The sequence below is a fragment of the Borostomias antarcticus genome, assembly GCF_949987555.1.
Source record: "Borostomias antarcticus genome assembly, chromosome: 4".
Taxonomy (NCBI): Eukaryota; Metazoa; Chordata; class Actinopteri; order Stomiiformes; family Stomiidae; genus Borostomias; species Borostomias antarcticus.
The window spans coordinates 27,879,198-27,891,603 of record NC_140237.1 but is presented as its reverse complement, the minus strand read 5'-3'; the positions used below and the strand labels follow the sequence as shown (position 1 = coordinate 27,891,603).

Below are 12,406 nucleotides of genomic sequence, written 5' to 3'. Positions count from 1 at the left end.
TGAACTCCGGACAGGTGCAGGACCTCATCGCCGCCGCCAAGAAGAGCGACGTCTTTCTGATGGAGGTAGGCCTACCTCCCGCCCCGGCAGATTTATAGCTTTTATCGAGTGTTTGTCAATCATCCCGTGTGAGCGTCTGTCACATCATGACAGCATTTGTCACGAGGACATAAAAACGATCTATGATTTGTTGCATTATATCATCATTTCAATCGTCAAACTTGTGTTCTACAGAGATGTAGCCAACTGTGTGTCCTCAACTCCCAGAGCTGGTATAAACGTGATCTTGATTTGTGTCTCCTCCTCCTCCTCCTCCTCCTCCTCCTCCTCCTCCTCCTCCTCCTCCAGGCCATCTGGTCTCGCTGCTTCCCCGTCCACGCGGAGGTGCGGCGGCTCCTTGCGGAGGTGGCGGTCGGGGAGGTGAGGCTGGTGAAGGCCTACTTCGGCTCGCCGCAGCTGCACATCCCGCGCTCCGTGGAGAAGGAGCTGGGCGGCGGCGCCCTGCTGGACATCGGGGTGTACTGCCTGCAGTTCGTGCTGATGGTGTTCGACGGCGAGCGGCCCGAGTCCGTCCACGCCCACGGCGTTCTGCTGGACTCGGGTACGGTGCCTGAGAACCAGCGGGGTTGAGGGCGGGGTTGAAGTGGGGTCTGGGGTGTTGATATCGGTTTCGTAAAGCCCTTTGTGACATCGCGTGCGTACATTTGATTTGATTCAAAGAACTGGTCACGTGACGGAGAACTCAGAGGTGGGGCAGTGAGTATTGGAACGGGTTTGAATCGCAAACGTAAAGATTGGCGCGGGTGGCGATATCGTTAACCACAGGTGATGAGTCACTGGCTGAACTGTAATCGACCAAGCTAACTGACCTGCTGTTGACGACGCTTGCCAGGTGTGGACGAGTCCATGGTGGTGGTCCTGAAGTTCTCCGGAAACAGGATGGCCTTCTGTGTCTTCTCCATTGCCGTGGCCCTCCCCAACGACGCCACCATCAGTGGCACCAAGGGCACCATCAAGGTAGGGTGGAAACGCCGCGTTCACCCGGACTCAGACGACACCTCGAAACACGCCAAGCTTTCACTACAGAAGAGCACAAAGTCAACACGAATGAATTCCTTGTCGCTGCAGGCTGGGTGGTGCTGTTCCTATTTTTTGGGGGGGTTATGCTGTCTCATTCCCTAGCTTTGTGGAATTCTACAACCCAAAACACACTCCTACCCATGAAAAAGGCACCTGTTCAACCTACACCTTGTGTTTGCCGAGTCAGAAGTGTTTGCTGAGTCAGAAGTGTTTGCTGAGTCAGAAGTGTTTGCCGAGTCAGAAGTGTTTGCTGAGTCAGAAGTGTTTGCCGAGTCAGAAGTGTTTGCCGAGTCAGAAGTGTTTGCCGAGTCAGAAGTGTTTGCCGAGTCAGAAGTGTTTGCCGAGTCAGAAGTGTTTGCCGAGTTATTTCAGAAGAAATCAGCAGTGGGAGCACGACATGAACACCCTCGGTCTCAGACACAGAGCTGGGGCTCCCAGGTGTCTCAGTCAGATCCTGTTGATCAGTAACAACACGGAGTAATAATGTATGTCCTGTTCTACCACAGGTACTCGGCCCCATGCACTGCCCCACCACGCTGGTGGTGGACGGGAAGGAGACCCAGTACCCGCTCCCGGACCCCTCCCTGCCCCTCAACTTCACCAACAGCACCGGGCTCCGCTATGAGGCTGAGGAGGTCAGGCAGTGCCTTCTCAAAGGTACGCTACGGTGGCCCGCAAGGTCACATCAAGGGAAAATAGTGTTTTCCTCCGTTTAAAGAGATGTAGAACTGTTTAAGTTGCAGTAGACTTTGAAACGGTGTCTGTTGTCTTATGCAAACTGACAGTGAAACCATAAGGCTGTCCAGGTTACAGGTGCACTAACCTGCTGTTAAGATACTATAATAACCCTTAAAAAAAACCATAATATGTGACCCACACACGAACTTGATGACTAACCTCTCTGTTTAAACTCCTGTGAAATAAGTGATTGTTTAAACACTCATAACCAGCCTACAATGACAGTTAATCAATAACATGTTCACACACTAACCTGTAGACCTCACCCCCCCCCCCAGGGTTGAAGGAGAGCCCCCGGATGACTCACTCAGACTCCTCCCTCCTGACTGAGATCATGGACGAGGCCAGGAAACAGGTGGGCGTGGTCTTCAACCAGGACAGCCAATAACCACCAAGCGCCTGTCCTCACATCAGCATGGCTATTGGATCTGGCAGCTGGGGCTGGGTTAGACTGGGCAGGGCTGGGTTAGACTGGGCTGGTATGAACTGTGATGGGGTTGGGCTGGGCTGGACTGGGATGAACTGGGCTGGGGTTGGGCTGGGCTGGACTGGGATGAACTGGGCTGGGGTTGGGCTGGGATGAACTGGGCTGGGGTTGGGCTGGGCTGGACTGGGTTGGGCTGGGTTGGACTGGGATGAACTGGGCTGGGGTTGGGCTGGGATGAACTGGGCTGGGCAGGGCTGGGCTAGGACAGAGCTGGGCTAGGACAGAGCTGGGCTAGGACAGAGCTGTGCAGAGAGTGGGTCCTCTTGGGTGACCGTGTGCCTGTGAACAATCAGAGAAGGTGGCCTGGTGAACCAGCCCGATCTTGCAAGCTCACACTCTGTTTCCATGCACCTGATGAGATGAAGACAACCACGTGTGATGGGGGCCGGGGGGCCAGAGTTGACGGGCACTGTGAGAGGATACGGCAGGACTGGAACACTGGAATGAGAGAGCAGGCTACCCACTGTCACTGTTTGATTGATGGATTCAATAAAGTGCACTGAGTGACACAGTGAGGCTCATTTCATGACTACACAGAAGTCCTCCACGGTGGGGGAGAGAGGTGGGGGTATCTCTGAAAATATGGCACATTTGGATCACAAAATGCTATTTTTGTGCTGTCTGTTTGCTCCCCAAGGTTAGGGATAGAGAAAGGGTCTGATGAGTCAGCGTGACTCTGGCTCAGATGTATTAGTTAACTGTTAATGTGATGACACACGCAGGGCTACATCCAACTACACTTTCCAGTTAGAGCATCAGTATGTGAAGCAGACAGAAAATAAACTGGGCAAGAGGAGTGCTAAATAGGGATGCGTTAATGTCCATATTTGAGCTTAATACAGCGCAAACTGTTTTTGTTTTTTTTAATCAGACACAAAAACAGAAACACAAAGTGATTGCCTGTCTCCACCTAGTGGCCAGAGAGAGTTATTACTCCACCGACTATCATCCCGTCTCATAACCAACATGTCAACCAGGTGGGGGATCTGCAGCGCTGGGAAAATCAGTCATGACTTTACTGTGGCGCTGAAAACAGCCGACCCTAATGGCGATCACCAGGTAGTGTACTTATAACTATATAAGCGTGACATGTAGACACTAGGCCTGGGTGTGTCGTGACAATTCGTTGCGTAAAGATAAACAGGCGGCATTTCGCTACTAGTTCAACTTAATGCACAGTGCCCACTTCAGTAAACGCTAGCCAAACGCTCGCCTACATCATTCATTCATTCATTCATATCATTGATAGATCAATATTGGTGATATCACGCACTTGCATTGACTATTACTAACTATTTTCCTCAGAGAATGTTGTATTGTAGGCTACTCGTCGCCATTTGTTTTACGGCGTTCGTGACGTTTACAAATATCACAAATATAAACGTCACGACTTAATCATATTGTTAGTATTGTTATCAATTTAATTTGAACACATTGATTGACTGTCATATGTTTTATACTAGCCTGATATCAGACAGAACTGTCAACTTGTTACACTCCGGAACTTCAAGAATCAGCGAACTTTTAGTGGGTGGATTCGAACGTCTGGAACTAGTGATGTGACCATGGGAATGTGACGTTCGTGAACGATCCGATTCTTTTGAACGGCTCTTTAAGACGAACGATGAGAACCGATTCGCAGTTGTGGGAGCCGTTGTTTTTTCACTCAAGCTCCTCCCTACTACTTCACTGGCGAACAGGCAGGAGGAGAGCAGCATAGCAGAGTACAGGTGTTGCGTGAATAACATAAGTCATGTCAAGGTCAACTTTATTTATATAGCACATTTAAAATCAACCGAAGTTGCACCAAAGTGCTTTACAGTATAAATAAAATAAAAACAGACAATACATACAAACAATACTGAATATAAAAGTGCACCATTTAAAAACAACAGTCATACGAGGGCCAGGGATGTATGGCTTAACTAGCCTTAGAAAGCCAGTGAAAACAGGTGAGTCTTAAGCTGTGATTTAAACATGTCTAGGGTCTGGGCAGACTGAATTTGTGGTGGCAGGCTGTTCCACAGCTTCGGGGCAGCAACTGCAAAAGCTCGGTCGCCTTTAGTCCTGAGCCTAGACCTTGGGACATCCAGTTGGAGCTCATTTGATGTCCTCGGTGCTCTAGCTGGGGTGTGAACATGGAGAAGTTCAGCTAGGTACTGAGGGGCCAGGCCATTCAGTGCCTTAAACACAAGGAGCAATATTTTAAAGTCAATCCTGAAGTGAACAGAGAGCCAGTGCAGGGAAGCAGCACCGGTGTGATGTGGTCTCTCTTCTTTGTACCAGTCAGGAGGCGGGCAGCAGCGTTCTGCACTAGCTGCAGGCGTCGCAGGGAGAGCTGCTCTAGACCCACTAGCTGCAGGCGTCGCAGGGAGAGCTGGTCTAGACCCACTAGCTGCAGGCGTCGCAGGGAGAGCTGGTCTAGACCCACTAGCTGCAGGCGTCGCAGGGAGAGCTGGTCTAGACCCACTAGCTGCAGGCGTCGCAGGGAGAGCTGGTCTAGACCCACATACAGACCACTGCAATAGTCCAACCTGGATGAAATAAAAGCATGGATAACCCTCTCCAGGTCATTTGGAGAGAGGTAGGGCTTTAATTTGGACAGGAGCCTTAGCTGGAAAAAGGAGCCTTTTACTATGGAGGCTATTTGTTTGTCAAATTTAAAAGCACTATCAAACGTAACACCAAGACTTTTGATAAAAGAGCGATTCTTGGCAGCTAAGGGTCCTAGAGCACCAACAGAGTCCTTTTGACAGTGTCCAAACACAATAACCTCTGTCTTCACATCATTAAGATTGAGAAAATTTTCATCCATCCATGTCTTAACATCATTTACATTAACAAGTTAGCAGAGGCTTGAGGGAATCCTGACATGCCATGTTCAACGGAAGGTAAATTTGGACATCATCTGCATAGTAATGAAAGGAGACATTGTGTTTGCGGAAAATAGAACCCAGGGGCAGGTTATAAGTCAGGTTTATTTACGCACAAACACATTTTTTACAAAGGGTAAATCCAAAAAAATGATCTTGCTGTCAAAGCAGAGGCATGTGGCGCCACCCTGTGGAATGTTTACCACAAATGTCCACACAAGCCATTACCAAATGAAATTATAGCCTAATCATTATTTCAGAATATCCCACCAATAGAATATATATTGGAGGTCTAAGTTCAAATGATTCTGATCCAAATATGACCCTATAATTCCTCCCAGTGATTATTTCCCAGATAAAATGGATCACCCCAAGGCTGGCTTCTTAAAAAGAAATACATATAAAAATGAGCCAGTCTTTTGAACGGCTCTTTGAAAGGAACGGATCCTCAAGATCCGGCTCCCTTCAAAGAGCCATAAATCCCATCTCTATCTGGAACCTGGCTATTACGTTGGCTGACTATAGTTTTAACTCCCCTGTTTCATTTTGTACGCACATAGCCTAGTGTGGAATACAGTATGCACACTTTAAGGTCTCTTGTTACCCCCGTAAACTGCATTCTTTTTGTAGATTGTAATAATTAAGCCAATAAGGAAAGTACTTATAAGAGCAGGTGTATAGTGTATATATAGTATAGTGAAATGGTATAATGAGTGAAATTCTGTGATTGTTTTCCAGATCGTTGCTGTCGCAGCTCGCAGATTGCAGGATGCCAAGGATTTTGCCAAGATGCACGGCATCCCGAGAGCCTATGGCAGCTATGAGGAGCTGGCCAGAGACCCAGACATTGGTCAGTGTCTTGTAGTCCCACCCACACCCCCCGTAGCCAGACCCCCCCCCCCCCCCCAGACACACACACGCAAAAAAAACAACAACAACAAAGTTTTGCACTTTTTTGCGAGGACGTCTGACTTCCAAGCTGCTCCCCCGATCTGTGCTGCTTCAATGTTACTTTAAAAGTCTATAAACGATTTAGAATCGTAAATAACAGATGCTGTGAATCTGATTTGGGAAGCAAATCATTGAGTCACCCCTTTACTTGTACAAATCCTTTACTCCTATCCTCTTTCACTGTCATCCCTCCTTCCTCCTCACTGCGTCTGTGTGTGTGTATGTGTGTGTGTATGTGTGTGTGTGTGTGTAGATGTGGTGTATGTTGGAGTCATTCACCCCTACCACATGGAGGTTAGCATCCTCTTCATGAACAACAAGAAGAACGTCCTGTGTGAGAAGCCGCTGGCCATGAGCTCCAGAGAGGTGCAGGAGATGGTGGCCTCGGCCCGGGTCAACAACGTCTTCCTCATGGAGGTACAGGTGGAGCATGGGAAACTCAGCGTGAGACGGATTAGTAAACGATCAGTATTAACCCTTTCGATTACAGTCTGTAATCCCCAGAATAATCTGAGTGAAATCTTTCATCTGGACTTTAATTGTGAATCTTAAGGGGCTTGGTGTTAGCCAGGATATCTTAGAGAGGGTTTATACGGTAGCAGCTCACTGCAAGGAGTACGGCTACATTTAACCAGAAGAGTCAGTGCAGCTGGCGAGGTAATAGGACGACAGCAGAAGCGTCTGGGAGCCTGATATATGAATCAGATGGACGCAGGAAGCCCATGATCAGGGCCACCCTCTCCACATACCGGCCCATGATCAGGGCCACCCTCTCCACATAGGGCCCATGATCAGGGCCACCCTCTCCACATACCGGCCCATGATCAGGGCCACCCTCTCCACATACCGGCCCATGATCAGGGCCACCCTCTCCACATACCGGCCCATGATCAGGGCCACCCTCTCCACATACCGGCCCATGATCAGGGCCACCCTCTCCACATACCGGCCCATGATCAGGGCCACCCTCTCCACATACCGGCCCATGATCAGGGCCACCCTCTCCACATACCGTTTGAGATGCTTCCCTCTGGGCAGCACCTTAGAATGCCTGTGACAAAGTGTAATATTATAATATAAGAGGCCCTTTGTCCCTAGTGTGATTAGCCTTCTCAGTAATGCCAGGTTGCAGATGTTTGCTGTATGTACAGTGCTTCTCATTTATACTATACTGTGGAATGGGAGTAAATATGTTGCTTTATGTCCTCTTATTCTACCCTGTGATGAGACTAAAGACATGTCCAACACTGATGATCTTATCTGATCATTATGGATGTGATTAAATTAGTGTGATGGCCGCACATCCCTCTAGGCAGAGACAAAAGGTTTGTGTGTGTGTGTGTTTGCGTGTGTTAGGGTTGGCCAATCAATAACCAGCTCTACGCGTAATTTCAATACATAAATCAATCAATAAAAATAAGAGATACCAACCAGATGCCAGTCTAAGAGTCAATAGTGTGCATACATATCGTTTCATGTGTGTGTGTGTGTGTGTGTGTGTGTGTATGTATGTCTAACCCCAAGTGCTCTCGGCGTCTCTGTCCTCCCCGTCTCAGGCCGTGTGGACACGTTTCTTCCCCGCCAGTCTGGAGATCAAGCGTCTGGTGTCCCAGGGGGCGCTGGGCGAGGTGAAGATGGTGAGGGCGGATTTCGGGGCGTCGCTGCTACACGTTCCCCGCTCCACGCAGAGGGAGCTGGGAGGAGGGGCTCTGATGGACATCGGCATCTACTGCCTGCAGTTCATATGCATGGTCTACGACGGCGAGAGGCCCGAGAGCATCCAGGCCACGGGCGTCTGTCTGAACACAGGTAGAGGGTGGAGGGGGTGGGTCTAGGGTGGAGGGGGGGGGGGGGGGTGAGGGGGCCTAGGAGCAGCCCGGCTACCCATGCTGAATGTTATTAACCTGCACCATCGGCAGGGCTGGGTATAGGCTCTGTGCACCAGCTCCACTACTTCCTGAAAGGAAGTGGGCATCTTTATTTCCTGTCCTATACTATTGGATTAAGTGATTGATCAGGTGTGCGGCACACCCAGCGCACACCTGATAAATCACTTAATCCAATAGTATAGGACAGGAAATAAAGATGCCCACTTCCTTTCAGGAAGTAGTGGAGCTGGTGCACAGAGCCTATTGGCAAGAACCTCATGATATGATTATTACGTTATTTTTTACTGTGTCGATACTGTACCGTGGAAAATGCATACAGTATCCCAGCAAAAAATTTTGCTGTATCGATTTTATTGCACGGCCCTAACCGTCGCTCGCGTCATAATTTCAGTCTGCAGAGAATAATGATGGTGGGCGGAGCAATTCAAGGATGGATGCCAGTGCCACTGGTTTCCTTGCGTCACTCGTCAGTATCGCTTCCACAATCACTGGTCCACGCTGGGTTCAATCTCGGGTCCTCTGACTTGCCAAAGCACATGACAGCCTTACGTGAGCAGGGCTTTAGCCAGCTACGCCACTGAAAAGCTAGCGATGAGATCATGTCGTGAGTGGGTGATATTTATAATGAGGAGTGAGTTTAATCAATTCAACTCGGTTAGACCAGCCCAGCACGTTAGTGCAGTCTACGGCATCCCAGAATCCATTAAAACACCTCTACTTCTGTGGAATGTTGTTGTGAAAATGTTAAGAACAGAGTGCAACACGTTTCGGGCTTGTCAGTGTTGTCCTGTAGTGATTGTATTGCAGATGTCCAGAACACACACACTTTTTCTTTGTATATTCGATGTCTTTTTAGGCTTCTGACCGTCTCTGGATGCGTCTTCTCTCTGTTCTAGTCTGGTTATCAGTCTTGGGGTCAGTGGGGGTTATTGATTTTCCTCTCTGCTGCCGCTCCTTAAAACAGTTTACTTCACTTTACTGTAAGCTTGTCGAGGTTGTGCAACTCGCCACTCACGTTTCAGTTATGGTCTGATGGTAAACCCTGTCATTATTTAACCAAGGCTGTATAGGAAGTGATGCCAAGACAAGAGTTAATCTGTCACCTCCTTGACTAATGCTAGTGGAGGAAAGTTTTTCTTTAGTAATTAGTAATCAGTAAGTAGTGCAATTAACTACCAGAAGTCAAAAGTCATGAAATAAACTTAAAAATAAGAACTAATGGGATATTACAGTAGTTCGACAATAATGTGTTGGGTTTTTTGTTTTTTTGCTAAATAGTAGAGGTAAATGGACTGCACAAACCCAAAGCACTTTACAGTACAATGGTCTTCACCCATTTACACACACATTCACACATCAATGGCGGCAGCTGCCATGCAAGGTGCTAGCCTGCTCATTGGGAGCAATTTGGGGTTCAGTGTCTTGCTCAAGGACACTTTGACATGTGGACAGGAGGAATCGAGATTTGAACCGCCGGCCCTATGATCATGATCCACTCTACCTCCTGAGCTACAGCCGCCCTGTGGCTCAGGAGCCATAAAAAGTCTATCTATGTATATTATGGATGGTGTTACCACGGTGCCATGTTGTGTTTGTGTGAGCAGGAGTGGATGAGGCCATGATGGTGACTCTGAAGTTCTCCAGAGGTAGACTGGCGGTGTTCACCTGCTCTATTGCTGTGGACATGCCCAACGATGCTGTCATAATGGGCACCAAGGGCACCATCAGGGTATGACCTGGACCTGACCTCATTTCCTCTGTAGACTCATATATTGGAAATACAGCATCCTTTCACTGTACTGTTTATCAAATAATGCCGGCCTTACACCAAACGACTTCTCACCCGAATTCACTGTCGCAGACAAATTTCCAATGTCGGAATAAAATCGTGAGAGTTTCGCTAGTCGCAACGAGCTCATGTCGTCTTGATCGTTTGGAGTAAGGTGTCAGTCTTTTTCTCGTCTAGATGTTTTGATAAAATCAAACATGTTTACTATTATTGGATGTTTTTAGGCTTGGCTCATGCAAATGAACCTGCATGATCCCAATCTTTTCAAAATCTTATAGTCTGCAACAAAATAATCGACATATTGTCATTAGATATGAGCAGGTGTCAGACTTTTTAGCTTTTTTAAGTTAAGTTCATGTACTTTGTGTAGCTACAGTAGTAGCTACAATTGGCCATTTATTCCTACGTTAGATGATACAATATAATCTAGATATTTAACTAAAGAATACTTCCTATGTCTGGGTTGATTGGTCCAGATTCCGGCCCACATGTGGTGCCCCACGTCTCTGGTGGTGAACGGTGAGGAGACCCAGTACCCAGTCCCGGAGCCGTACCTGCCCCTCAACTTCATCAACAGCACCGGCATGCGCTACGAGGCTGATGAGGTTCGACAGTGCCTGTTAAAAGGTGACGATGACGCCACCTTGTCCTCCCCATAAAGCTAGGGTATTTAAATCACTTCAGGTTTTCATTCAGGTTAACGTAGCTTGTAATTTGTGCGAGTGCAGAGCTTCTTTGAAAGTGTCTCTGCTCTGTATCCTTTCACCACCAGGTGGAACTGTGGCAGCCAAAACCTTGAAATATCCTCCACAGGCTAAAACAACCAAACATGGAACTGTTTTACACAGAATTCCTCCCCTATTGACATAGATAGAGGCCCTGTTGAATACGAACATTCCTCCTCCTCCCTCTCCTGGAGATAACCTCTGATCCAACCTGCCTGGACAGGTGGAAGCTAGTGTTCTCCTCCACACGGCGACTTCCTATCCTGTTAGCAGATCATTATTTTCTGAAGGGAAGGAGGGAGGAAAATTGCATTTTTTAAATAATTGGAACGAGGGCCAGAATGTATTGTATGGTGAGTGTGCCTTTCTACATGTACACCCAGAGTGACTGTGCACTTTCCACCATGTTTACTGAGGGGGGTTGTTCTGGATTGTTTTGACCTTGCAGGGCTGAAGGAGAGCCCAGGGATGAGCTTGTCTGACTCTCTTATGCTGGCTGAGCTGAGGGACGAGGCGCTCAGGCAGGTGGGCGTGGTCTACCAGGGCCGCCAGTGACTCACGCTACAACCCTGCTCCGCTTAACATCTCCACTACAACCCTGCTCCGCTTAACATCTCCACTACAACCCTGCTCTGCTTAACATCTCCACCATAACCCTGCTGACCTTAACATCTCCACTACAACCCTGCTCTGCTTAACATCTCCACCATAACCCTGCTGACCTTAACATCTCCACTACAACCTTGCCCTGCTTAACATCTCCACTACAACCCTGCTGACCTTAACATCTCCACTACAACCCTGCTGACCTTAACATCTCCACTACAACCCTGCTCCGCTTAACATCTCCACTACAACCCTGCTCCCCTTAACATCTCCACTACAACCCTGCTGACCTTAACATCTCCACTACAACCCCAACCCTGCTGCCCTTAACATCTCCACTACAACCCTGCTCCCCTTAACATCTCCACTACAACCCTGCTCCCCTTAACATCTCCACCACAACCCTGCTGACCTTAACATCTCCACTACAACCCTGCTGACCTTAACATCTCCACTATAACCCTGCTGACCTTAACATCTCCACTACAACCCTGCTGACCTTAACATCTCCACTACAACCCTGCTGACCTTAACATCTCCACTACAACCCTGCTCTGCTTAACATCTCCACTACAACCCTGCTGACCTTAACATCTCCACTACAACCCTGCTGACCTTAACATCTCCACAACCCTGCTCTGCTTAACATCTCCACTACAACCCTGCTCTGCTTAACATCTCCACTACAACCCTGCTCCCCTTAACATCTCCACTACAACCCTGCTCTGCTTAACATCTCCACTACAACCCTGCTCTGCTTAACATCTCCACTACAACCCTGCTGACCTTAACATCTCCACTATAACCCTGCTGACCTTAACATCTCCACAACCCTGCTCTGCTTAACATCTTCATTACAACCCTTCTCCCCTTAACATCTCCACATTTAATTAAACTGGTTCAATTAAAAATGATTCTGTGCCCTATCCTTTTCATCAAACATTTGTGACGGTCAACATTAGCACCATGGGCCTTTTTACTGGACCTACAGGGATATACGTTGTATCAGTGAGATGATGCAACACGAACGTGACCTGTTGATGGGGTGAAGTTGTGATATAAACAGATATGTTGAGTCAACACGAGTTTCAGCAGCTGGGGTGAGAGGTCTGCCTGTCCGTCCTCAACACATGGACCCCCTCTGATAAATGCTCACCTTATAATTATTCAAGCTGATAATCTGTATTAATCAGTTCCACTACAGAAAATCTGTATTAATCACTTCCACTTATCTTGCTCACTACCATCAAAATCTAGATTTTGTTCAT

General features: G+C 48.0%; 2 protein-coding genes across 2 annotated transcripts in view; both read left to right on the top strand.

The window, feature by feature from the left end:
• Nucleotides 1–2,206, top strand: part of LOC311308290 (trans-1,2-dihydrobenzene-1,2-diol dehydrogenase-like) — a gene marked incomplete at both ends in the record, with an annotated part of 3,548 nt that extends 1,342 nt beyond the window's left edge. The window contains 5 exons of the mRNA XM_084437238.1: nt 1–65; nt 349–601; nt 893–1,017; nt 1,587–1,737; nt 2,097–2,206. The exon at nt 1–65 is cut by the window's left edge and continues 99 nt beyond it. Coding sequence (XP_084293364.1) covers nt 1–65; nt 349–601; nt 893–1,017; nt 1,587–1,737; nt 2,097–2,206 — 704 coding nt within the window. The remainder of the gene's footprint in view (nt 66–348; nt 602–892; nt 1,018–1,586; nt 1,738–2,096) is intronic.
• Nucleotides 2,207–3,254: 1,048 nt separating this feature from the next.
• dhdh.2 (dihydrodiol dehydrogenase, tandem duplicate 2) lies at nt 3,255–11,832 on the top strand. The gene is made up of 7 exons (XM_084437237.1): nt 3,255–3,364; nt 5,917–6,028; nt 6,383–6,546; nt 7,686–7,938; nt 9,623–9,747; nt 10,284–10,434; nt 10,981–11,832. Exons 1-7 carry the CDS (start codon nt 3,272–3,274, stop codon nt 11,085–11,087), a joined length of 1,005 nt encoding a protein of 334 aa, XP_084293363.1. The 5' UTR covers nt 3,255–3,271; the 3' UTR covers nt 11,088–11,832.
• The last annotated feature ends 574 nt before the right edge of the window (nt 11,833–12,406 follow it).

What these genes read in the sequence shown, in the direction of transcription:
- dhdh.2 (XM_084437237.1), top strand. Translation starts at nt 3,272, where the DNA reads ATGTCAACCAGGTGGGGGATCTGCAGCGCTGGGAAAATCAGTCATGAC. An exon ending in GGGCGTCTGTCTGAACACAG is followed by an intron (nt 7,939 to 9,622) that starts GTAGAGGGTGGA and finishes TTGTGTGAGCAG; the next exon opens with GAGTGGATGAGGCCATGATG. An exon ending in TCGACAGTGCCTGTTAAAAG is followed by an intron (nt 10,435 to 10,980) that starts GTGACGATGACG and finishes TTGACCTTGCAG; the next exon opens with GGCTGAAGGAGAGCCCAGGG.